This window comes from Talpa occidentalis, unplaced genomic scaffold (assembly GCF_014898055.3).
Source record: "Talpa occidentalis isolate TD23 unplaced genomic scaffold, MPIMG_talOcc4v2.1 talOcc4.8, whole genome shotgun sequence".
NCBI lineage: Eukaryota > Metazoa > Chordata > Mammalia > Eulipotyphla > Talpidae > Talpa > Talpa occidentalis.
In genome coordinates, this window is record NW_023605194.1 from 18,575,782 (window position 1) to 18,602,987 (window position 27,206).

A 27,206-nucleotide genomic window follows, 5' to 3' on the forward strand; every position below is an offset into this window, starting at 1 on the left:
CTTTAAAAAAAAAAAAAAAAGACAGGGAAGTGCTGGTTCAGAGGCCCTGAGGGCTCAAATTTCAGTGGAAACTTCTTCTGAGAGAGAAAAAGTAAAACTCGACCATCAGATTTTAGTGTGACCCTATATTCGCCTTTCCATCAGCTAATATAAATGAGTAATTTTAGCCAAGTCAGGCAGCCTTCAGCATCACCATACTATCATCATCCTCATCAAAATAATTTAAATATAATCCCCAACTGTACCACCTCACCGATATGTACTAGCCCTTTGTTTTCTGCTCACCTTTGTTCTTCTGTCGGATATACTCCTGGGCATTCTTCAGTGGCAGAAAAGCTCTGGTCCCACCAACACCAATGTCCACTAGGTAGCCATGGTCTTCCAGGCTGGACACGGTGCCTGTAAGCAGCTGGGGGCAGAGAGCATTCCCAAAAGTTCAACTCAAAGGTAATGAGCCACACAGCAAATATCACTAGCAAATGTAAGAGTTCCTACCATCCATCTTGACACATCATCCCACCATCTCACCCAAACCCACCCCTCCTTTCAACTTTCAACCTTAATTCCCACCAGAGGACAGAAGAGGGAAAGTCATGACTATTAATTCTCCTAGGGTTTCAACAATCTACGGCTTCTGGACAGGGAGAAGGTATATTATCTGCTCCACTTCCCTGACCCCGAATACATACCATGCCAGGCTTCAGGGCCTCAGCACTCAGCACTTTATTGACTTTTTGAGGGTTGAGAGAGAGTCTGACATTCCTTTTGCCCTTCTCTTTGACGACCAGACTGCTCACCACACATCTCACCAGCATCCCAGGTGAGAAGAGTTCAGGCAAGCCCACCAGGTCCTGTATAACACAAATGAGAAATCTGAGACATGCCCTTTCCCAACACTGAGAATCCTTGTCTGGCCCTTGCTCAGTGGTTTCTCCTCCTCAGACCAGAGCAATTAAAATCCAGTATTCGCTCCAGGCTCAATTTTCTCGTCTCTTCTCACTCTATTTGCTCCCTCTAAGCTCCCTCTTCTCCCTTCATAGCTTGTTACCACTTATACGAGATGTTGGCACACATTTACGTTTCTAACCCTGTTAGAGCTCTGCAATCACCTATCAACTGCACCTCCAACGCAACATATCCAAAAATCAAATCATGGTCATCTCTCCCATCCAGGGCCCCTTTGGAGTTTCCTATCTTAGGATGGGATGGCTGGCGATCAACAGAACCCGAGGGTTCATTCCTGACACTTTACTCTGACTCACCATCCACACCAAAACCATCACAAGGACTTTACCTCCCTCAGTTCTCAGTGAATTCTTACCCCAAGCTGCCAAAAATCTGAGTCTCATAACTGGCTTTCAATCTATACTCTATGTTGTCTACATATCACCCATCCCAATGAGACCATTTCAAGTGGTTCCTATTGATTCTAGAAAACCTTCATTACTAGGGTGAGGCCTCCACTCAGCTCTTGAGCCCTATCCCACGCCACTCTCCCTGTGCCTTCCGCTTCAGTCATACAAGTCTTCTCTCTGCTGCACACCATGCCCTTCTGCCTGAAGGCCCTTCCTTCTTTACCTAATAAACCCTCCTCCTTCAGATCACAGTTCAAGCATCCGTTCCTCAGGAGGCCTGGAAAATCTTCTAGGCTCCCTGGACAAAGTCAAAATCCTCTTACTAGTTAAAAGAAAAAAGATTAAAAAAAAAATTCCTTCACTGCAATGCTCAGGGCACATTATACTTTCCTTTTTAGCACTTAACAAAGTTGCAATTTTATATCTGTTTATGTACCACTTATTTCTAGAACAAGACTACATTCAGGTTTCTCTTACCTTCAGAGGTTCTTCTTGTGCCACCTGTTCATTCAGTTTTTTGGTGTAAGTATCACAGATTTCAGTCACTTGTACAAACCCCTGGAGGCCATTAGGGAGACTGATCACCAATTCCAGTTCATTTACCTCTTTTACACAACCCAAAATCCGCATCCCCTCACATAGGGACTACAAAAGAAAAAGTGAAATGTGTGAATTGGAGAAGAGAAAAATGATTAGGGATGTTAGAGGATCAAATTTCTAGCCCCAACTCTAACATGAAAATGACAAGAGTTCCATAAGTGAAAAAGAAAGACATACATATGTGTATATGACAGTGCATTTATCAAACATCTGACGCAGCACCATAGTAATAAATTATACTAATATTAACAGCCCAAGAGTGCTGACAAATGACTTTGTCATTTGCTTTATTCCAAGCAACACAAACTCAAATGCCTGGCTGGTAACACAGTGAAGGAAACAGGCCAACAAGACAGCAGCCGTCTGGCATATGCATGCCAGCCTGGAGGTTGCCATTACCACTTGTTCCACATGACTATGAACATGAGGGAATGTGCCATGTGCTGTTGGCACTTGAAAGTTTTACAACACGCCAGGAATCACACTTTTACGTGAAGTATTTCAGTTGTCTAGTATTCAACAATTACCTTTTTTTAAGTACCATACAAGACAAATAAATACTTCTCCAGGCTGAACCTGAATCTTTTGCACAACTAACATGCCAGAATTATAATCTACAAAATAAAGGAACATAAGACGACTTCACTTCTCTAAGACAGTTTCCACATCTATCAGATAAAGGGGAGAATTAGAATAATGATGAAAGCTATTGCCAATTCTAGCCCAGGTATCTACTAAAACACAAGTTCCACAAGGAAACAAGCAGAACAGGGGATTCAGCAGCTAAAAAGAGTAACAAAAAACCACACATGAGGGCCTCCCTGGTGGTGCAAGGGGTTAATCCTCAGCACTATCAAGCTATCACCAGCCACAGCAGCACGAGTTCAACTCCTGCCCAGGGAGCTAACCCACATGGCGTAGCAGACCTCTCCTGTCTCACCCGCTGCTCCCCTCAGCAGCATAGTTCAGTCAATCCGCCTGTTCTGCTCCCCACTCTGTCTCTGGTAAATCCTCTCACCCCTACACCTCTGGCCTACACCCAGCTCTTGCATGCATTAAAAAATAAACAAACCAAAAACCACACATAATCCCAGGTATGATTAATAGCTAAAAGAAACAGAATGCAGTCTGACACCAAACTGCAAGAATCTCTACAGATGCACACACACAGTGTATATATGCAAATATATATGAACATATATATACATGAACATGTCATGTATTTCATATTTGTGTATATAAAAAGGAAAGAAAGAAAAATGCACACAAACTTAAGCAACCCAGGTAGTTTGTTCATAACAAGACCAAATTTTAACAAACCTCAATATTAAGGATTTCAAACTTCTCTCTTACAGACTTGCTTCTTTCTCTCTTTTCGATTTTCAATCTTTTTGTTTTTGCTGGCCCTTTCAGGCTCTTTTTCCTTTTGGTAGATTCCTCTTCAGCAGAAATCTTGGGGTAGGGGAGGGGAGAGAGATCCAAAACAATAAGAATTCTGGCTTTACCCTCTATTTTCAGGTCATCTGTCACCTTGCTTTGTTATTTCTTCAGTACAATTTCTTCTTTAATTTAATTCCTGCTCCATCCCAATTCTCCCATCCTGCTCCTAGTGTTCCCGTTGCTCAAGGTCTGGGCTTCCTTATGTTCTTAAGTCTTTCTCCCCTGTGTTTTTCTTCCCTTTACTGGGATGGACACTGGGGTTCCCCAGAACGTGAAGCAATTTGAAACAGTGTGCAAAAATGGAAGGTGGAGTCACAGAGACTTAAGTCAAACACCCAATTCCACCATAACAAGCTGTGTGGCTTCATCTTTCTTGGTTGTCATCATGGAATGGCAAACTTTACTTCATAGTAAAGTTGGAAAGATTACATAGAAAGGCATAAGGCCAATTCCCTGGTGGCGCAAGGGGTCAAACACCGCACTATGAAGCAATCCGCAGCCTCTGCAGCACGGGTTCGATCCCCGGCCGGCCACAGAAAAACCTACATGGTGCAGCAGACCTCTCCTGTCTCTCCCACTGCTCCCCTCAGCAGTGTATTTCAGTTAGTTTGCCTGTTCTGTTCCCTACGCTGTCTCTGGTGAATCCTCTCTCACCCCCCGCATCTCTGGCCTGTACCCCAGCTCTTGTATGCATAAATAAATGAATCTTTTTTTAAAAAAGGCATAAGGCCATGCAATCAAACATTAGTTCTCTTCCCTCCAGCATTTGGAACACAGACTACTCTTGGTAAAGATTGCAAATTTTAATGCAAATTATGAACATTATATATAGCAAGGAACCATGTAATGGTTAAAATGCATAAAATGAGATGATAAACTACTTTTTCTCCATCCCAATTAACACAGCACAAAGAGCACTAAAAACTCAAATACTAAATGCCATGCTTCAGAACATATAGCCTAATAGTGATATCAATTCTTTAACAAATTCAATTTACAAAAGGGGACTTCGAAAAGAAATAAAACTGGAAAATAACAGTCTCGAGTAAGGATCATTTCTTCACAAGCACACAAGAGAGAAAATGTTCAGTCTTACCAAACAAGCACACCACTTACATCAAATAAGTTGTCTTGTTCAACTGACTGCTGGAAAGCTTTCTCTGATTTGTGGGTTTTTCTTGTACCCCCTCGGGGGAAGCTTTCTTCCATGGTTGCCATATTTGGGTCTCCTAAAAATAATGCAAAGCACAACACTGAGATGTAGCCATAGTGTCAGATTTCCTAAAGGTTATGATTAAGGTGCAGAGACAGAACCTTCCAGCACCCATGTGCTAAACAGTATTCAGGACTAAGAATAGATGGCTTGATGCCAGATACCAGATAATCCATAATTTACCTTCCCAAAGGTCTGCTTCAAAACATAAGTCCACACTTTTCCCTCCAGGGAAAGAAGTTATAGATTCAATATAGTAAACATCACTAAGGAGCCACAGCTAAGTCAGATACATAATTGAATGTAACCCTCTACCTTTAAAGAACATGCACACTTTTAGGAAGATAAAACGATTATGCAATAATTTAAAATACAAATCAGGTTATAAACGATCAACAAAGAGGTTTTAGCAAAGGAGGCAAACTTCCCAAATATTCTTTTGAAACGAATGTTAAAATGTGAATAGTAATTTCATAGGTGGAAAGGAAAGAGCAGAAAGAATATGAGAAGAGGCATGAAAACAAGAAGTCAATTCTTTCAATAACCACCAGCAATCTGTCAATTACTCAAAAGCTTGCTGTTCTCTTTCCTTGACGAATCATTCAATTAGATCAGAGCAAATAAAGCATAATAAAATTAAATTTTAAAAGACAAATTGTTGGGGTTTTTTTTTTTGGTAAAAGATACTGAATTAAATGAGTAGTTTACTCTGACAAGTCAAAGTCTTCTATAAGGGGAGATGCAGAACAGTAATCGAGAAAAAATACATATACTGCAGTCTACATACTGGAAAGTGAGAGGACTGAAGGAAAGTAGACCGAGTAGGACCTACTTGTAGTACAGCTGAGAAGCCGGAGAACCAGAACATGCAATGTGAAAATGAGAGACACTTAGGAATAAGAATCTAGAAAGGTTTGCGTTTGTAAAAGAAGTGACACCGGTGAGGTAGCCTACGGGTTGGAATCAAGAATGGGAGTGTGCTCGTAGAAACAGTGAGGTGCAGTGGGATCTAGTTTGCTGGGAATCTGATCATTTCAGGCAAGGGAAAACCCAAGCTTGAACATGTTAAGCGGCAAAGAAGACTTAAGCCAATTCCCCGGACAGAGCCGGAGCCTGCAAGGCCGGCCACTCTAGCAGAAAACGGCTTCTGATCTAGCCCTGGGACAGAGCAGAGAGCCACGAAGACAGCCTTTGCCATCACTCACCAGCGCCGCGACCTTAGCACCTCTCTACTTCCAAGCCGCAGCACGGCGATCACACACGCGGGGACCAGCGGACCCACGCCCCGAACAAGCTCTTCCGGAATGTGGGCGGGCTTCACGCCCTACTTCCGCCACTACGCTGCGTCCTACAGGGCTGCGGCGGGGGCGGGTAGGCGGGTCAGAGACCGGAAGCGGAAGGGCGGGAGTTCGCGCCTCAGCCAATCGGCGCAGAGGCTGAATCGCGGTGGCCTGTGGACCGCGTGCGGGGGAGGAGGCTTCTTCCGGCCGGGCCGAGCGGCCGCTTTGCGCACTTTGAAGGACACGGTCTGAGGGGTTCGTTCCTGCTGCAAGGTGCGTGTGGAGGGGCGCCCAGGCCCGGACCTCGCGCCTCCGCCGTGTGGGGCGGGGGAGAGCCTAGACTCTTATCGCTTCTGGCTCGAGAACCCCGCTAGGTCTGTCGTTTGGGGGGGGCGGCGAGAGCCGCGGGGAGTGGCGAGGAGTTGGGTGCGAGGGTCGGGCCGTGGCTGGAAAACCTCGGCCCAGGCGGAGGCGCGCTCCCAGGGGCTCCCAGAGCTCCGCAGCCCTCAGATTGCATTTCACACTGGAGGAAAATGAGGCCCGCAGCAAAGGGAGTCCCCCAAGGTCACCCAGTGACGTAATACTGGGTGAGAACTCGGATTTCGAACCCCACCTCCGGCCGAATTAACCTCCTTCCCTCTGCGCACCCCGAGCTGTTTGTTTCCAAGGAACTGTGCTTGGGAAGCTGTTCGGCCAGGCCGCCTCTAGCTGCGTTGAAGCCTTTGTTAAAGAGAGCGAGTGTAGACGGCCCCTGCAGTTCCCGGGCCCGCCGTCAGCGTAGTTGTCAATCTGTGGGATGCGGGAAGCCTTTCACGGGAGGTAGCCAGAGCCGAGAGTGGTGAATTCGTACGAGAGGCTGTCTCTGAAACCTGAGCGGCTCACGCTCGTCTTTCCCTCCTTTACCCCGTGATCTCGCCATTCCAGGTAGGGGTCCCCTCAGATAGAAAAACAGCAAAATGAGGAAACTAGTAGCGAGGGCAACTGGTCGCTTTTGGCCTTTTCTGAAATGTTAGAGAGGCATGGAAAGCTTAATTGCATTCAGTAGCGGTTCACTGCTTCATGAAAAACAAAAGCAGAGACCCCATCGCTTAGACTTTTCCCATGGCTACCATTTAACAATTAGTAGTATTCATCTTAAGTTCTTTTTCTCCATTTATGTGTCTTTTAAAACTTGCAGCTCAAAAAGAAAGCAAATTTCAGTTGAGACACTGCCCAAAGGGCGCTTTAAAGCAAGGGTTTGTGATCTTTGCCCAGAAGTAACTGCAGTTTGCTGAAGGATGCAGACCCAGGTGTTTCCACGTTTTGCTCCTAGCGAAATCCTACTTCCCACTCCCACTCCATCTCAGCCTTTCAAAAGTCTTCCTTTAAGACCCAGAGTAAATTTTAGTTCCTATAACATGCCCTTCTCTGTAGTCAGAACTAGTCCTCTAAGGAATGTCACAAACATCTTTCATCCCATATTGTGTAGAGAGAAATTTAAAGCACCTTTATGTTGTGACTAGATACCACATCCCCCTAAAAAATTTTGTTAAACACATGGTAGTAGGGGTTATCAGTTAATAATTGGGCAAAGTTTTGTTGCTGTTTTCTGTAGGGTTTCTCCTAGGAACCTACTTGGTACTATAAAAGTCAAAAAATATATCAGGAAATGAAATATATTTAAAATGTTTAGTAAAATGAAACAGTATAAAACCTACTCTATAAAAGATTCCTTGTAGTAGAGATTTTCTTATTTGGTCTGAGTAGGGGATAACCTCTGAGGGGGCCCAAGGAAGTTTGGATTTTGTTCACTGCTCCAAAAATCTTGAAACAATACTCAAGAGGTCACTTGCCCAATTTATATAACTGCCAATTTTATTCACATGAATGCCCCTGAAGGCCTTTGAATGATGAATAGGGAAGTGCCAATTTCCATAGTAACTGCTTCCTCACCCATCTGTCTTTCTCCCCAGTTTCATCTAGAGCCAGCTGATTCATTGTCACTGCCTATCAATCTCGACCGGACCTCGACCGGCTCGTCTGTGTTGCCAATCGACTCGGTGTGGCGTCGGTCGTGGTAGATAGGCGGTCATACATACGAATTTTCAAGTGTTGTTCTGGTGACCTTTGAATGTGCCTGTTATTTTTTATTATAAAAGAAATAGTTGCCTTTGTAAAATACTATAGCTAGCCCTCCCCACCTTAAAAGTTAGCTATATATTTTTCTTGGATTTTTTTCTGTGTAATTTCTAGTAAGTGTTTGGTTTTGTTTCTAGCACTATAATGTTTTTCAAACTTTAACATCAGATTCACCTAGGGGGCTTATTAAAACAGATTGCTGGGGGCCTCCCCGGTGGCGCAGCGGTTGAGCACTGGGTTGCGAAGCTGCCCGCGGCCTCTGCAGCGCCGGTCCCACCAGAGGAGGCTCCCACATGGCGCACAGACCCCTCCTGCTGCCCGCTGCTCCCCTCAGCAGTGTACTTCGGTCCTTCTGCCTGCTCTGCTCCCTGCTCTGGTGAATTCTCTCACCCTCCCGCGCTTCTGACTGTACCCAATGCATGTATAAACCAAATAAATAAATAAAACATGCCTCTATTTTTAAAAAATAAAATAAATTAAAAAATAAAACCAGATTGCTGGGCCCCAGAGTTTCTGATTCAATAGACCTGAGGTACAGCCTGAAAATTTGCATTCCTAGCACTCTCCCAGTGATGATGATGATGATGCTGGTGTAGGCACCAGATTTTAAGAAGCAATATGTACCCTGTAATGTCCACAAATAGACTTTTTTAAACGTTTAACATTACATGGGAACATCATCTTTCCATGTCAGTACATAAAAATGTAATGTATTTCTGCCATTGGAAACCATCATTTTGATAAATGTAGCCGGACTTTGTTTTTCTAATTTTTTACATTCCTCAACCAGTATTTCAGTCACCATCCTTGAACCACATGTTCTACTTCGTAATATTCTACAAACTACCAGCTAGAAGAGAGTATGAACACTTTATAATTTGATAAATACTACAAAATTGCACTTTACGGAAGTTGTACTAGTTGAGCTATTTAGTTAGTGGTTACCCCTCTGAGAAACATGAAATTCTCTCAAGCTCCAGTTTTCAACTAGTCTTTAAATGGTTAATTCCATGTACAACATACCATGGTATAAAGCCAGGAATGAAAAATACACCAAGCAATATTACATCAGAAGGTAGTCTTAGAAAACTGCTCATCCCTTGCTAACTGGTTTGACTTACGTTCTGAGGTGTAAGATTAAGATTAAGGTGTAAGATTTTCCTTCCAAAAGTTTCTCTTATCAGCAAGACATTTTTCATTCTCTTTGCTACTGCACTGGTGGGTGAGACATATCTAAAAATTTACAGTATTTATATGTAGTGACTTTCACTTAATTTTGCTTTTTTTTTTTTAAGGATTGAAATCATGGCAGGTGCAGAAAGTGATGCCCAGTTCCAGTTCACTGGCATTAAAAAATACTTCAACTCTTACACTCTCACAGGTAGAATGAATGTAAGTATTAATGATGCTTTTAAGTGGTTATATCTTAGAATAATAATAGGTGTGACAAAAGTTCATTTACTTTTTTCCACTGTTTTCAGTGTGTGCTGGCCACATATGGAGGAATTGCTTTGCTGGTCTTATACTTCAAGTTAAGGTCTAAAAAAACCCCAGCTGTGAAAGCAACATAAAGGGTGAGGAGCTGCTATTTAAAGTTAATAACTTAGCTATTTTGATGTTAAGATTTTGCTCCCTACTGTAAAACTGTTTTCATTGTTCAAAAATTCCAAGAATATATAAAATTTTGCCTGTGTCCCATTACACTGAGAGTTGTGCTTTAGTGTTTAAAATTGCATTTTATTTGGGTTTTGATGGCTATAATTGCTTCTGCAACTTTTGTAACAAGTATGCTTTATTTTACAGAGGAACTCTGTTAGAATTTTTTTAAACATAAAACATTTCAATGAGTGTTTTTGAGCCTGTAGCCTATGTCAGGGTTTTAAGCTAAAGTGTTTTCCTAAAGGGTTGTCAGGCTCCCAGCTTTATAAAAGGGTGTCTCTTTTATAAAGAGACCAAAACTGTGTATCATTTTTTTGGTTTTTAATTTGATAGGTAAAACTGTCTCTTTGATAAAAGCACTTTTTTTTTTTTTTCCTATTTGTTATTTGGTATTTTCCTTAACAGTCTATTTATGTATTTTTTTAATTTCACAACTGGGTCTTTCAGTCTCTTTGTAACTTTTATAAGCTCTTTAATATTTACCATCCAACCTTTTATCAGTTGCAAATATATCTTGTTTTATCCTATAGTTCGCTAATTTCAAATTTAATATAAGCAACAGCTTTTCCCTAAATCCCCTGAGACTTCATTTTCATGTTGTCTTTGCCCACCACCATTTGCTATCTGTCGTGTTGGTAGTAGATGTACAGAAAACCCAAAACCCAGATCTTTACCTTGTAGCTGTCCCTTATAGACAAAACTTTTTTCCCTCTGCTCTTATGAACTTTTCCAATTCTAAAACTGTTGACCTTAGGGCACTGCAAATCCATGACTTACTCCTGACAAAATAGTAGTATTTTGTTCCTTTAGGTACCTCTTAACTTTGGGAAAACAGTAGTATTCTCATTATGAAAATGGAGAAATTGTACCTCAGAGGTTAATAAGGGATACATATCTATTTTACTGCTGCAAAAGTTTATATATTTGTAGGATCATACTAAATTGTTGTCAATACCTTTTAAGCTGGGAGATAACCTTAATTTGGGGAGGTACTGAATCCTTTAGGAATGAGTTTGCATTCAATTTCTGGACAGGTGATTGAATGTCTTTAACAGTAGACTTGGACATGTTTTTGTCTAAACTGTTTTTGCTTCATTATAGGATTCTAAACGCATCCCATCTGTTCAGTTCCCATGCCTGGAGAAGCTAGTGTCAACTCATTATGTGATAATTTGTACAATAAATTATGAACCTGGAAAAGCTGGTTGTCTTTATTTACAAGATATCAAAAATATAAAAACTGTACAAAATGCAACAAAGGCAAAAAACTGGCAGTGACTTGGTCTAAATCTTTTAGTTTCCCAAAGCAAGGCTCAGTACTGGAGGTAAGCAACTGAAATGTCTGTCTGACTTCAAGTGTATTAGGTTGTATGTAGCCATTTTAGATTTTAGCTGAAGTAGAACATGGAAGCTAAATTTCTTCACCTGGTTTATAGAGTGGGTGCACTCAAAATCCAACAGGTATAAATTCAGATGTCAGTGGGTGGTTGTACTTCATCTAGTTCTTAAAAACTGTAGTTCATTCTACCCAATTACATACATTCCACTAATCATGGGCCATGTAAAAATGTTAGTGGATCAGTTGACATTGTACTTTGAGTGTTCTACGGTAACTACATTTTTACAGCAGAAGCATACATGCTCAGAATTCTTCAGCTAAAATTCAAGACAGTATTATATTACTCAATTTGAATCTTGAAGCAGATGAATTATTGAAATTGATTTTTTTCCCTAAACATAATAAATTAAAATAGCATTTGAACAGAAAATGCATAGTTTCCACACAATCCAAAGCACCATAAATGTCCCCTCCGTGAACATAATACCTCTTATTCAACTAACGGAAATTAGTTAAATATGGTTGCTATAGAAACGTGGAACAGTCCTGATCAGATTTTCCAAGCAGCATACTTCCAGATCCATATAGACAAAACATTCTTTGTAGCTTAAATATTAATCACTGAGGTATTTGCTTTTAGTCTCCCTTTTTCAAACAGTAGCTTCCAAAAGGTCTTTAATACCGATGGTTTATTGTGGACTGTAAGCTCCTGCAGCTAGAACCAAGTTTCTTCGAGTAAAGTGGAGGTGTACAACTGGTGTTGATTTGGTCATGTATGTTCCCAACAATAACTCCTGTGAATTCTCAGGTAAATTTATATGCCCAGTAGCTGTAGTAAAGTCATCAGTCTCTAAATCTTCAAATGCTTTGACAGCATCCCATAATCGGACTGTGTTATCCATTGATCCTAAGGGGAAATCAAAGAAAATTATTTAGTAGCATCCATTTAGATTCTGACATTTTGTCATGTATACTTACTGTATATTTCTAGTGAAAAATCTAAAGGAGCATTTCAAGCAATACTTGTCAAATATTCTCTGAGAAGACTTCTACTATTCAAATTTTGGTATGTGTAAAATGACTCTGGAATCCTATGGCTAAAGTGAAGAAAACCCTAAAACAGCAGGACTTAGTTTTGTAATTGTCAACACTCAGTGTTTCCTTATAATATGCCATTTACCACAAAGTCACTTTAAGACATTTACCTGATGCCAGAATTTCACCATCTCTACTAAACCTAAGTGAACAGACTGTATCAGTATGGCCTTTTAATTCTCCAACCATCAAACCATGTCCAATATCCCAAAGGAGTACTCTGCCATCTGTTGCTCCTGTAGCCAGGAATCTCCCATTGGGAGAAAATGTCAAGGAATGAATTGGTCCCTAGAAAAAGAAGTCCATGGAAAGAATCAAAATTAGGGTTAATTATGAAAATAAGACAGTAGAGTTCAGTGGCATGAACAGTATGTAAAAATGTATGAGTGGCTAATTTTTTAATATAAAAAGCAACCTTGTATGCTGGAAATAATGAAGGTGTAAAATACCTTGTGTCCAGTAAAGACCCTTACACAGTTCCCATTCAGGACATCCCAGAGCCGCACAGTTCTGTCTGCAGAGCCCGTAGCAACATAGTTAGAATTTGGATGAAATCTGGTACAGTTCACATCAGCAAGATGACCAGCAAATATCCTTAAAGGTTGATAGTGGTCTGTAGCCCAGAGCCTTTTTAAGAATTTATTGAAAGTCAAGAATATGATCAGTTAACTATGTAATGACAAAATTCTATCAAAAATAACTATAGAAACAACCATTTGAAACTCCAATAGGTCCAATAGGTCCTACTCACTAACTGAGGGAAAGGAGGTGGAATTACGAGACTAAATGTTAAGAAAAACTTAGTTAAAAACTAAGTTTTTAACTAAAAAACTTCTGGTAATACAATTTTTCATCCCTTAGTTCTCTAAGTACCCCTCCCCACTCCCATTCCCTCCCCTTCCCCCCCATTCCAGTCTAATCCATAGGTACAAGTGTTCTCCCTAGTTTTGGCAACGACATAATTGATTTCTAACATGTATTGTACTTCATCCTGAACTTCTCAGGTGGTGAAAGAGAAACAAAAAGATGCTTACAGTGATAGTGAAAGATTAAGCATTTGATGGGAGGTGTGTCAAACTAATTTGAGAAAGAAAAGCAAAACTCTAGTATAGACATAAGTCCAAACAGTAATACTCCTATTCCAAATTCATTTTCAGATCAAGAGTCAGAAATACTGACATTCTCTAAAGGTTGATCCTAAATAATGAATGTGAAAATGAGTTTGGCTAGAGTCTGTAATTCCCAACAAGAAGCCATTCTGTTCACTGAATAAACCCAGTCATAAGATCACAATGTTCTTACCGAGCTACTCGATCGTGGCCCCCCGACACAAAATAATATCCATATGGAGAAAATTGTGTGTCCCATACTGGATAGTTGTGTCCTTTATAGCCCACCAAGCAAGTAAATGTTTGAAGACTCCACAATCTAACAGTTCCATCCTCTGAAGAGGAAAGCAGGTAGTTCCTAAGAGAAAAGATGGTACTAAAATTGATTCCTAGAATAAATTTTAGTTACTTGTCCAGTATACTGAAATAAAATACAGCTAAATAACATGTTACATATCTCATTTTTAATTTATGCATGCCATTCACAGTAGATAAGCAAGTTGAAAATACTAATGGAGGCCTCCCTGGTGGTGCAGCGGGTTGAGCACTGTGCTATGAAGCTGTCCGCAGCCACTGCAGTACAAGTTCGATCCCTGGCCAGGGAGGTGACTCACATGGCACAGCAGACCTCTCCTGTCTTGCATGCTATTCCCCTCAGCAGTGTATTTCAGTGGATCTGCCTATTCTGCTCCCTAATCTGTCTCTGGTGAATCCCCCCCATCTCTGGCCTGCCCCCCAGCTCTTGTATGCATAAAAAAATACATCTTTAAAAAATAAAAAGGAAATATCTTTTTAACAAAAAAAAAAAAAAAAACACCATAGAACACTAATACCTTTTTCATAGATAAATGTAAAAGCTGAATATTCAGAAAGTTCATGGTTTCAATGAAATAGAAGTTTCCATCAAAAATGTATCATCTGACTAAACCCTTGACAGGCTAAAAGTTGTACCTATCCAAGTAAGATATAGATGGTATTTTATGAATACAATATGTCTTCCCTTCATTTCTGTTAGAGATCATGAAAAATAGCTAATATCAATTTGTGGTTTTCAAACTACCTTTTCAGTATTGTCTTAGTTTTTTTGATTATACAAAGGTAAATAAGCTAATATTTAAAAACCAACAAAACAGTCTTAATCAGTTTGACTTAGAATCAAGCTGTACATCTTGATTCTATCCATTTGATATACATTAAGTTGCTATCTTATATACCATTATGCCAAGATGAATTAGTAAATGTAAAGATTCTAAAAGAAAATGATAGACAACCATGAGACTTTTACAACAGAATTTTCCCCAACATTTACTTAATATTTCCAGTAGTTAGGGCCTCCCCAGTGGGGCAACGGTTGAGCACTAGGTTGCGAAGCTTCCCGCAGCCTCTGCAGCGCCAGTTCGATCCCCGGCTGCTCCCCGGCCACCTGAGGGAGGGTCCCACATGGCGTGCAGACCTCTCCTGCCGCCCACTGCTCCCCTCAGCAGTGTACTTCTTCGTCAGTCTGCCTGTTCTGCTCCCTGCTCTGGCTCTGGTGAATTCTCTCACCCTCCCACACTTCTGACTGTACCCAGTGCTTGTATAAATAAATAAATAAATCTTAAAAAAACAAACAAATAAATAAATCTTAAAAAAAAAAAATATTTCCAGTAGTTAGCTTTTATATAATCTCGATATAACATGGAAGTAAATTTTTTTGTTTGTATTTTACCTGTCCGGACTGAAACTGGCTCCATAGACTGGCCCACTGTGACCATACAAAATCTTCAACTCACTTGCTGTTTTCTCATCCATGATTCTTTCTAAGACATCATCTGATTCTTTATCTATAAGGCTAAGATCTAAAATGGTCCAGAAATAATAACTTTTAAAAGTATATTCATTTTAAAACACTTCAAGTTAGTCATCACAAACAGGAAAAGAACTAATATTTGAACAAATGCTCCTACATCCCAACCACTGTGCTAATGTCTCTAAATTAGATGATATCATCCACGGTGTATAGGAGGAAACTGAGGTTCAAAATAGTTGATAATTTGCCAGTGTGCACACAACTGTTCAGTGTTACTCAGTATCCACGATCTCAGTGTTTCATAAAAATGAAAATACTAGAATAAATTGTTGAAAACATATTATCTTGTTTAAACAAAGAAACTTTAAAATGAAATTTTTTACTAATTACTCTTTAGCCATTTTTGTAACTAAAACAAAATATTCTCCCACTATTTAAAGGCTTTTGAAAATTCACTGTCATAAAATGTTTCATTTTTAAGCTTAAGAATTTTCTCAGCTAATCCCCTCATTTTACAAGGCACACAGAAAATTACCCAGTCTAGCCTTCCAATCTTCTGATCACCACCCCAATGCATTTTTCATTATGGGAATGTTAGCATTTTGAGTTAAAGTAAAATCAAGTGAAGTTTGCTATGATGTTAACCTCTTAGGTATATTCCATGGAATTGAGACTGGTGTAAACTAATGACAAGTCATCTCAGTTACCTGCTGCTTGTTTGACACTACGAAGCTTTTTCGGTGTCACAGACCATACTCTGACAGTTGAATCTGCAAAACCTCCAGCAATCAAACTAGAATCGTCAGTGACATCTACTGCAGTGAGTCCCTGCCAATAATAATAATATTTTTTACTAAACAATACTGTATTAGGAAAAAAAATTACAACCACATCTTATAGAAAACATATTGATAGCTATTCTTCTCTATGAAAGATTATTTGAGATTTCTTTCTCCTATGAAACCCAGTTTGAAAACAGTCACTTTGAGAACATGTCATTTTTTTACATATTTTTTATTTTTTTACATCATTGTTCATTTTTAAACAATATTTGCTTCCCCCCACCCCCTCAGGTGTAGTCCCCATAGTTTCCTTCACCAATGCACCCGTGCACCATCACCTCAGTCCCCTGTGCTCCTCCCTCCCTCCCTCTGATCCCTCTCCCTCCTCCTCCCCTGCAGTTATGTCTCTGATTTATAACTGTCTGTTTTTGCTTTGTTGTGTTTTATACTGCTACTGTTTTTTTACACTGATGTCTTATTTGGTTCCCCTATATTCCTGCTATAAGTGAAACCATCCAATATTTTTCTTTTTCCTTCTGACTTATTTCACTAAGCATAATCCCTTCTAGTTCCTGTAAACCTATGTTTATTGCAGCACTATTTACAATAGGTAAAACTGGAAATAACCCAAATACCCAAAAATAGATGACTGGATCAAGATGTGGTCTATATACACAATGGCATATTATTCAGCAATCAAAAAAGAGAACATGTCATTTTTACCCCTTTTTGCTCTCCAAACTGATATGTGTAAATATTTTTTGTATCTTATTAAATATATCCTGGGTAGCCTACCACAGTCCATAAAGATACGTCAAATTCTTAATAAAATATATTAAGCTTATGTAATAACTTAAATCAAGCACAATAGAGATGAATTAGTTTCCTCCTCAACGGCTAGCAGAATTCTGATCAGTGAACTGAGGGGCCCATGTAACAAGACTTTGGTACCTACAAGTTGCTAACAGTCTTTCAAACACTGCCATCTTATCTCCTCTAACCAATGTCCAGTTCTCCTCGCCTGTTATCTTCAACTTAAATCAACAGAAACTCCATTTTAGTTAAAATATCTAAGTTTCATTTCATTGACCATTTTACATGGCTCTCCATGTAGAAACTGCCCAATTGTTTTACAAACCTGATAGGCATTGAGGAATGTGTAAAAACAAATGGAGGGTAAACAGTCTGGCCCGAGGCGCACTCGTTTGGTGGTTTCCTTCATATTCATGATTTTATCCAACTTATCTGAATCTTTCAACTCAGGAAGAGGAATTCTGTGTAAGGAAAATGACTGGAAATTACTCTGATATTGACCAACCTGAACTGTAACATAACATCCTACACCTCTGCACAAGTCCCTGAGGCTTTTTCCTCACCTGTTTTGAGGTGGAGCATTGGGATCTTGTTTTTTGCTTTTGGATCCAATACTATCTTTTTTCGGCTTCTTTTTTTTAGGTTTTCCTTCTTCATTTTCTCCTTCCTCATCCTCATCATCCAAAGGCACTTCAATTTCTGGCTCTTTTAATAAACCAAAAAATACCTACAAGTCAAAAGAGCCAATATTTTTATGGATTAATACATTCTTTTCATATCTTGATAGGATGAATCACAATTACAATATGGTTATTTATACTCTGAAGCAGATTCTGCATCTGTCTACCCAATAGTCAATCTTCCCTTATTCTTTATTAACAGAACCCTGGCACGGCAGACCTCTCCTGTCTCACCCGCTGCTCCCCTCAGCCATGTATTTCAGTCAATCTGCCTGTCCTGCTCCCCACACTGTCTCTCGTGAATCCTCTCACCCTCCACACCTCTAGCCTCTACCCCAGTTCTTGTATGCATAAATAAATAAATCTTTTTTAAAAATTAAAAAAAAAAATCCACTGATTTTGTTGGAGCAGCAATATGCTCCATTAAATCAGTTCTGTCCCCAGGCTCCTTTGCAGTTAGGAATGGCCAAATATTATCATTCTGCCCAACAGATGTACATGTAAATATAGTGGGTAGGGTTTTAGAAAAAAATCACAGTTTTCCTGATTAAAACGGAGAAAGAAAAAAGTCACATTCTAAAGATGGTGAAGCAGAAACTAGAAGGAGCCAGGGTCCCTGATGGCCTTGTGGAGCCCTCATGCCAGCCCAGGAGGGTCTTCCTCTGTAGTTCATGGGAGGAAAAAAATCCCTTACTTGTTTCAGCCACCGCAGTCAGGGTTCTGTTAAATGCAACCATCCTCACATTCGCACTAAATATATACATCATCTTTAACACATAAAATTTAGCATACAGTTATTCCCAAGCTAGCTATAAGAAAAATGTGTAAATTATGTAGATGCAAAATGCGACAATTTTTCATCATCTGCATTAGATAGTTCTTAGGTTTATTCCCATACCTTTGATTTGTTTGCCTCTCGTTTAGCCTCTCCTGCCAAACTTCCCACCATCGCATCTATCTGTTGCTTACTACGCGGCATCCCATCAAAGATGTCAATGTAGAGGTGCTCCTGAACTATGTTCCATATCTGATTGTTCTGTTTCTCCTGAAGATGCCTCTTCAAGAGTTGGTACGAGTCACGGGAAATACGTAGAACAAATTTACTTGTTCGAAAATCCAACATGGTCTCATTCCCTTTCATGTGTTCCTTTTTGGTAAGACTAGATAATACTCGTAGGTCATCCTGGTAATAACATTCCTGATCTCCATGGAACCTGTTTCAGTGATTTTAAAAAGTCATTTTTCAATGTAATCATTAAGGGATCTGCCTCTCCCCCATATATTTATAAACATCCCCAAATATTTTCAACGTAGTCTCTGAATAATCCTGCACACTAAGCTGTAGGATAAAAAGTAACTCATTTCAAAATTATTGCAACTCAATCTCTTAATTCATTCAGTCTAAAACGGACCAATTTATTTCTTTAATGAAACATATCATATACACTTTTAAAGAAAAACTGAAATAAATACCATAACTGATGACCTCTCTCATTCTCTTTCAGCAGACTCTTTTGAATGCCATCATTGGTAGAAATTTGAAAATGTTAGAATCTTTGCTTTAATAAATTTTATGTTCTTTCAAAACCTACTTTAAAAAACTTGATTAGAGAAAATTTCAAACACACAAAAGTAAAAACTAGTGTAATGAACTAACACACCTATTACCTAGATTCAACAATAGTCAATAGAAAGCATTCTCATAAAATCCAACATCTTTAGTGATTTCTTATATTCCTAATACTGTACTTATTGATTAGACATTAGAACTTTAATAATATGACTAAAGAACAAACAAATGTTAATACCAAAAAATGAGCACTTCTATTTACTCACCATTAACAAAAGCAATTAAACAAAGCATTTAGTCTTGGTGATAATTAGTAAATTGAAATTTACTTTTTTCCTATAAATTTTAATTTTCCTAAAAAGTTAAAGATAATATATTTGGCACTAAGAGCAGCAAACTATGTAAAAACATTTAGAAAACAATGACTAAATATGGTATTTGTGCTCTAGCTCAGATGCATATTCAATAGATTCCTAAACTGTTACTTGTATTACCCTATTATAACTCTTTAAGACATGAACTAAGGGTTTTAAAATTTGAATAAAATTAAGAATCTCAACCTCTTGGTGTTTGCTATCAATCATTGCACATAACCTCTTCTGAGCATGAGTCTAGCAAGAGTTGAGATTGTCCTTAATAAGGAGGGAGAGAATCCCCTATGATACGCAGCTTCTTCTGTGAGATGGTTATACCACGAGACTGGAAAAAGTTTTTTGTTGACAGTACCATGAAAAAAATTAAGAGTAGAAGTTCTGTCATTACCAGATTTTTTTTTTCTTCAAAAACACTGAGCTATGGAACATTTGCTTTATATCTTCTATTAAGCATCATGTATAATGAATGAATATCATGGCATAGAAGCCAGGAGTTCCAAGTTCTATTATTCCTTCATTACTATTACTTGACAAGTCCTGGCTTCTGGGTCTACTGCTTCAACTAGAGAATTCTCATTCAAACTGTTAAGCACCCCTTCTTAAACATCCCTTTCCTTTGGCTTCTATAGTTTCTCCCTACTTCTCTGGCCTATCTTTTCATATCTCTTCTACCAGCAATTAAATATTGTAGTTGCTCAAGCCCTCTTGTTGACTTATTTTATGCGCCACTCTAAAAGATTTCATCCACATCCATCAATATTGTACACAACTCAAATTTATAGCTCCAGTCCCCCTTTCTCTAAGCTCCAGATACTTATATATCATCCACCGATCAACTTGACATCTCTTAAATGAATCAAAGGTATGTTCAAATCTGAACTCAAGATTATTCCACAACTTGAAAACCAGGTCCTCTTTCAGAGTTTTCTATCTCAGTGAAGAGCACCCTTATTCATGGTGGGGTAGTGGAGTGGTGACAGAAATCTAGGAGGTTATGGGTCTCCCCTGGTGGCACAGCGGTTGAGCACTGGGCTGCGAAGCTGCCCGCAGCCTCTGCAGCACTGGTTTGATCCCGGGCCACCGGGGAGGGTCCCACACGGGCACAGACCTCTCCTGCCGCCAGCTGCTCCCCCTAGCAGTGTACTTCGGTCCTTCTGACTGTTCTGCTCCCCGCTCTGGCTCTGGTGATTTCTCTCACCTTCCTGCGCTTCTGACTATACCCAGTCAGTGCTTGTATAAATAAATAAATAAATCTTAAAAAAAAAAAAAAGAAAAGAAATCTAGGAGGTTATATCAGTGATACCCTCACCTCTATATTCAATCCATCACCAAGTGCCTCACCCATATATCTACCTTTCTTCACCAACACTACCACATCCTTGTCCAATGTTTTCTCAACCAGGGGCGCTACTAACATTCTGGGCAGAATAATTCTTTGCACATTAGAATATTTGGTAACCTGAAGCCACATGCTCCTCCTCCCTAGTCTTTGTGACAACCAAATATACCTCCACACATTTTAAAATAGCCCAGAAGAATATTATCCCTAGTTGAGAACTCCTGCTGTAACCTCCAAAACTGGCCAATCTATAGTCACTTTGTCCCCCCACCATCTGTTTTCCTACTGCATAAAGGTCCTTTCAAAATGCAAATTGCATAAAGACATGGTCCTTCAATAACCTCTATAGCAGGGATACCTCACTGTCTCCAAATATCCATTTCCCTTTCTTCCTCTACAATAGAACACCTGAATATTACCTAAACAAACAGACACTAGGAAAAGACCACATGCCCTACTTTTCTTGTAGGTAGGTGCAGTCATTGATTGTAATTGGCATTAAATTGGCATTAAAATTGATTATAATTGGCATTTAAAAAAAAAAGTTTGTGGGCCTCCCCTGGTGGCGCAGCGGTTGAGCTCTGGGCTGCGAAGCTGCCCGCAGCCTCTGCAGCGCCGGTTCGATCCCCAGCCACCAGCGAGGGTCCCACATGGCGCACAGACCTCTCCTGCCGTACCTGCTGCTCCCCTCAGCAGTGTATTTCGTCAATCTGGCTGTTCTGTTCCCCGCTCTGGTGAATTCTCTCACCCTCCTGGGCTTCTGACTATACCCAGTGCTTGTATAAATAATAAAATAAATCTTTAAAAAAAAAAAAAAGCTTGTGCTACTTCCATGAAGGATGTGTGCCATCCCTGCTGACTATCCACTGATACGATGCTTAGAGCTAGAGAGACATCTTGTGCCACAGGTGGCAGATTCATGAGAAGGATGGTAGAGCAAGAATATAGAAAGAACCTGGGTTCCTGATAGTGAAGGACTCTATACCAGTCCTCCTCATGAGAGAGAAATAACCTTTTACCACATTGCTTGGGTTTTCAGTCACTCTCAGTCTAATCTGATCCTAACAAAGATTTCTATTACTCTTAGAATAAAAGCAAAAATAAACGTGTTTTCCCTAATTCTACCCTTTACAATCCCCTGCTCTTAGGATTAAAAAAGACCCTAGGGATCGCCCAAGAACCTGCCTGTTCCAGTCCCCAACCAACTGTCCAGCTTCGTGTTATACCACACCTCAACCCTATACTCAGCTCCAGTCACACTGCCCTTCTTTTAGTCTCTGTATCTACCATGATCCTTCCCACCTAGAGCTTTCACACATGCTTTTCCCTCTTCTTTTCATCTGGTTAGCTCCTACCCAATCTGCAGATCTTACCTCAAGCATTACTTCCTCCAGAGCCTTCTCTGACTTCTCCAGCTAGAGCACAGAATCAAGTACCTCTCCTACATACTCTTTTGAGTTGCAATCTTAAGTTGATGCATTACAGATGTACAAATATATGCACTATACATATAGAATATATATATTAAAATTCACATACTTCTCAAAGAATGATTTTGCTTCATTCTCATGTTGATTGTAGACTAGTTCCAAGTACATATGTACAAAAAGAGGATAAAAGAGTTGTGATAACTCTGCCCGATGGCAGTCCAAGGAACATTCAATGAAGTGTTTTAGTCCACTATAGTACTCTTCATACATTGTGGGGTCTCCTTGTTGGTTATAGGCTGATAGCACAGCACTGACATCCGGCTGGTCTTCTACTGCTACATTTCCAACTGTTTGAAAAATAAAAAACAACCTTCAAGAAAGTGATCTGAAATGTACCAGCTGAATATGGCTGTTTACCTAAGGCCCAGAGGTGAATTCTTTCTCAGACTTCTGTCCCTCTCCTCCCCAACACAATCTCATAATATTCTTCCAATAGGCTTTTCAGTCACCCATCCAAAGCTCCTTTAGCTTATCCATATCTTTTTTTTTTTTTTTAAGATTTATTTATTTATTTATACAAGCACTGGGTACAGTCAGAAGCCCGGTAGGGTGAGAGAATTCACCAGAGCCAGAGCGGGGAACAGAACAGGCAGACTGACGAAATACACTGCTGAGGGGAGCAGCAGGCCAGACAGGAGAGGTCTGTCGAACCATGTGGGACCCTCGCCGGCGGCTGGGGATCGAACCGGCGCTGCAGGTGCTGCGGGCAGCTTTGCAGCCCAGAGCTCAACCACTGCGCCACCAGGGGAAGCCCAGCTTGTCCATATCTTCAAATAAAATTTTCAAACCAGTAACAAAAAGATTAACACTTTCCCTCAAGCTATCTTAAAGACAAATTTTATAAAAATGACATTTGCAGGGGCCTCCCTGGTGGCAAAGGGGTTAAGACGCAGTACTATGAAGCTATCCACAGCCACTGCAACACAAGTTCAATCCCTAGCCGACCAGGGAGCTACCCACATTGTGCAGCAGACCTCTCCTGTCTTGCCTGCTGCTCCCCTCAGCATTGTATTTCAGTCAGTCCGCCTGTTCCGTTTCCCGCTCTGTCTCTGATGAATCCTCTCACGTCCCCCACCTCTGGCCTATACTCCAGTTCTTGTACACATAAACAAATAAATCTTTTTTTAAAAAATGGCATTTGCCAATCAACTATATTAACATTCTTTGAAGGTCCGGTGCAAATGGCAATCCATGCCTGGAGTAACATTCCCAACTTTGAGCTTTCTTATAATACATTCTATCCTATGCTACCTTCACACTCCTTACAAAACATAAGCATAGGCTATCCCCTATTTATATTTGAAAAGATAACTCAATCCTATGTGCTTAAAATAACTGCCACAACCAGCATTTCAAGGTAGAAAGTATGAATATTTATTTGTAATATACCAATACTAAATAAAATGATGTATCTGTCAATCAAATCAGTTTGATGTTGGAAAGTTTTTTTTGGAAAAAATTTTAATTGCCTTACAATACTGTTTTATTCTTTGGTTCTCTAATGGCCTCTTTTCCTCCTAACTGGTTTCTCAGTTATGATCTAAAAAGGTATTAAATTTTTGAAGAGATGAGCAATTTTCAGGCAATAACCAACAACGTAATTCATCCATCTTATAATTCATTCACAAAATTCAATCACATTTCACATATATTTCTACTGTGGGTTATAATACTATGATTCATACTTCACTTCTGGCAGTATACTGCAAAGATAAGGTCTCATAAATACAGATTAATATGGGTAGAGATCAGCACTGGATAATTTAACTCAATAAACATTTATCATCATTTCAGGGTCAACTGAGACCTTACATTGCAAATGTGTTTGAACTTTGGGACAATAGTTGCTGGAACGGGGATCAGGAATGGATAACAAGTATAAGCTTATCAGTGCCTGGCCTTTTATATATAGTATAGCTAAGTCTCACAATAACCCATTTAATAGAGAAAAAAATTCAACCTTAAGAAGACTAAACTAAAAAGCAACAAAGGCAGAAGCTAAGTCTGTCCAAGTCTGTCCAAGTCCTAAACGATGGTTCTTAAACTTTGCCATAGGTCAGTAACCCCTTGGAAGTATTTATTCAAAAATGCAAATTTCCAGACTGCAGTATGTGATTCAGTAAGTTTAGGGATGCGATTTAACACAAGCCGTATTTAGCCTATATTTTGAGAAATACTTGCTAGCTACACTATGTTCCATCACTCCCTGGCTATGTGATCCAAAGCAAGTTCCTTGGCCTTTCTCAGTCTGTTTTCTCTTCTCTAAAATAAAGGTAAGTGTCTACCTCCAGTGGAACAGTGAGAATTAACACATAAAACTTAAAGCAGTTATAGGACTTAAAACACGATCGTACAGAATTTACAAATGTGGCGCTGATGCAGACCTGCTCAAGAGCCCTAAGAAGAGAAAAAGAACCAAAGCCCAAAGGTTCCCCGCCTCTCCGCGCGCACCTTCTCTACCCATCCCTCAGCTCAACAGCTCTCCTCAGTCTCTCTCTGGAACTGACAGCTCGAAAGAGGGTTTGACTGCGCAGCCGGCGCACCAGAGAAAGGGGCGGGCATGTGGCCCTAGAGGCGGGCCCAGGAAATTCAAAACAAGCCCGCAGAGGTGCAGGCCTGCCAGCCCCTGCCTTCCCCGCTAGCTTCCCTTCATGCCGGCCCTGCTTTCCCGGGACCCCACAACGCACCTTTCCCCGGAGCCGCAGAAGCTGTGGCTGACCCCGGGACGGCGCCGGCTCCCGAAGCACCGGTGCCGGGAGGGTCGAGGGCCACCGGGCCGGGGGCCGAGGCTGTGACCCGGCTGAGAAGCGCACTAGCAGCCTCAGCGTTGGCGCCGTCCGCCTCTCCCAGGGCTCCGGAGCCCGCCACTGCCTCCTCCAGCAGCCGGGCCTCCCGGCGCAGCGCCTCTTCGGCTTCGCGGAGGTTGCTCTGCCGTAGGAACTGCAGCACGGCCAGCAGAGTCTGTCGGTCGTGAGGCGCGCCGGCCTCCGGAGCAGCGGCGGGCACCGGAGCCGCCCCCGCCGGAGCAACAGTGGAGACAGCCACCGAGGGTTTTGGGGTCCCGCCATCCCCTCCGGCCGACGACGACGCCGCAACGTTCCCGCCACCGCCGTTGGGACCGTTGTTGGTAGTGCCGCCGCCACCCTCGCCAGCGCCGTCCCCTGCCTGCGGAGGTAGTAGCGTCGGCGGTCCTTCAGGCTCTAACTTGACCGCCACCTCCGACTGCTCCTCCGCCAGCGCCGCCATCTTGCGGCTGAGCCACCTCGCGCCGTCAAGCGTGCTTGCGTTTTCGCCACATGGGGGGCGGGGAGGAGCGTTTTACGACAGCTCTGGGAGGCGATTTACGGCAGTAGGCGGAGCAAGGAAGACGGGAAAATGGACTAGGCGGCAGAGCAATTTTTGAAAGAGAGTGACCGAAAAGGCAGGAAGTGGGTGTTGGCGTCTGCCTAATACATTTGCCTGATAATAATTACCTTTTATTGCAGACCAGCTATATTCAGACTCTGATAGACGTTTTATATCATATGACCTCCCGTAATTCACCAGTGTTATAATGGGTTATTCTCACTTTACGGATGGCTCAACCAAGACCCAAAGGAGGTGCAATAACTTGCCAAAGTCACACAAGAAGAAAGTGAAAGTTTCAACATTGGAATCCATGTCTTTAACTCAAAAGTATATGCCATTTGCCAGAGGGAAGCTTCTGAGACACTGGTAATGTTTATTCTGGGTGGAGGTTCCTTTTGGGGTTTTTTGGGGGGGTGGGGCGGGCAGGGAAGGGTTGCATTTTTTTGTTTTTGTAAAAATTCATATTGCTGCTCACTTAAGCTTTGTGAACTTTACGGCATATGTGTTATATTTCAATAAAATGAACTTAAATGCCTAATTTTGTGTTTGTAAGATGTGTACATTCTGTATTCTGTTATCCATCATTATATGTAAATATCATTTTTGTGTATTTTAAAATAATGTACCATTTTGCAATATGCGTCATAGGCTATAATTTGAATCTCATAATTCTCTGGGATTCGCTCAGATGAGAAAAGTAAGCCTGGGACATTGGGAAAATCTAGCACAGTTACTCATGTTACTGGTTTTGAAGTCTTGCTGTCTTCCTGTGACCCCACTTACTAACTGGATGACCTGGAACAAATTATTTAAGTCACACTATCCCAGTTGCCCAATTTTTAAAATAGGGACAATGGTACTACCTACCTCAGAGTTGTGAAGATTAAATGAGATCATTTGTATGTGATGCCTAGCACACAATAAATAGCTATTAATTATTTTTGCTTCAAATTAAAAATTCTATAGATGTTTGATTAGAAAATCCAATCATGATATTAAATCTTGATCCCAAGACTGACATATAAAAATAATTTGATAACAAAGTAAGCCTATCGAAATTGGGCAGGTGGGGATGGGGAGTGGAGATGATTAAGAATTGGTTAGCATTTATTCAGCACAGGGCAAAAGACAGAACCTAAATCTAAATCACAGTCTTACAAGATGGAAAGAATTAATATCCTTTTCTTCAGGATCATTTGACTCATTTTTCTGATTTGGTGTTCACTAATTAACTTGATAATTGGTAGTTTATTGAGCACTTAAGTGAGAAATGCCATGAATAACAAACCCAGGTGTGTTTACTATTCCCTGGAAAGATACTTTATTCCATTGTGTATAGTAAATTAACATTCTGATGCAGAATTACTCTTGTGAATCAGGTCCTGGAAACTGGATTCACCTGTACACTGACTAGGACTTGAATTATGGTGTCGAATACAAGCGGTGAGGTGTAGGGACACGCTGGCTGTGTTCCCAGTATTATCTCACAAGAAAGCACTTTGTCTTTTCCTATTAAGTATCATGTTTGTTATGGGGGTTTTAGAAGTGTTCTTTATCAAATTAAGTACTTTTCTTTTTAATCCTAGTTTACTGAGAGGTTTGTTGTTGTTTTCTTTAATAAAGGAAAGATGTTACAGATGCCTTTTCTTTATCTTTTGTATGTCAATTTGGTGGATTAAACTAATTGCTGTTCAGACACTGGACTTGCCTTACATTCCAACGATAAATGCCACTTAGTCATGGCATATTATTCTCTCTCTTCTTTTGTTGAGGAGCTTTATGTCTAAGTGCGTAAAAGATATTAGCCTGTAGT

At 40.5% G+C, this 27,206-nt stretch overlaps 3 protein-coding genes across 5 annotated transcripts in view; 1 reads left to right on the plus strand and 2 right to left on the minus strand.

The window, feature by feature from the left end:
- PDCD11 (programmed cell death 11) overlaps nt 1-5,931 on the minus strand; it is a 36,972-nt gene extending 31,041 nt beyond the window's left edge. Inside the window, exons 1-6 of the mRNA XM_037497860.2 lie at nt 5,814-5,931; nt 4,512-4,624; nt 3,276-3,407; nt 1,833-2,000; nt 690-851; nt 286-409 (exon numbers count right to left, since the gene is read on the minus strand). Of these exons, the coding sequence (XP_037353757.1) occupies nt 286-409; nt 690-851; nt 1,833-2,000; nt 3,276-3,407; nt 4,512-4,613 (688 nt within the window). The 5' untranslated portion in view covers nt 4,614-4,624; nt 5,814-5,931. The remainder of the gene's footprint in view (nt 1-285; nt 410-689; nt 852-1,832; nt 2,001-3,275; nt 3,408-4,511; nt 4,625-5,813) is intronic.
- A 108-nt stretch (nt 5,932-6,039) lies between these two features.
- ATP5MK (ATP synthase membrane subunit k) lies at nt 6,040-9,612 on the plus strand. 3 transcript variants are annotated; one of them, XM_037496156.2, is made up of 3 exons: nt 6,040-6,161; nt 9,302-9,398; nt 9,488-9,612. In XM_037496156.2, exons 2-3 carry the CDS (start codon nt 9,312-9,314, stop codon nt 9,575-9,577), a joined length of 177 nt encoding a protein of 58 aa, XP_037352053.1. In that variant the 5' UTR covers nt 6,040-6,161; nt 9,302-9,311; the 3' UTR covers nt 9,578-9,612. The 3 variants fall into 3 exon arrangements, with proteins under 3 accessions (XP_037352053.1, XP_037352055.1, XP_037352054.1); XM_037496158.2 differs by lacking the exon at nt 6,040-6,161 and adding an exon at nt 6,182-6,262; XM_037496157.2 differs by lacking the exon at nt 6,040-6,161 and adding an exon at nt 6,475-6,812.
- Nucleotides 9,613-10,849: 1,237 nt separating this feature from the next.
- On the minus strand, nt 10,850-25,322 carry TAF5 (TATA-box binding protein associated factor 5). The gene is made up of 11 exons (XM_037496155.1): nt 24,733-25,322; nt 22,095-22,332; nt 18,171-18,486; nt 17,156-17,319; nt 16,918-17,053; nt 15,705-15,825; nt 14,917-15,046; nt 13,402-13,566; nt 12,549-12,726; nt 12,210-12,387; nt 10,850-11,911 (listed from the first exon to the last, which is right to left on the minus strand). The coding sequence occupies exons 1-11, from the start codon at nt 25,289-25,291 to the stop codon at nt 11,694-11,696; spliced, it is 2,403 nt and encodes an 800-aa protein (XP_037352052.1). The 5' UTR covers nt 25,292-25,322; the 3' UTR covers nt 10,850-11,693.
- Nucleotides 25,323-27,206: the final 1,884 nt, after the last annotated feature.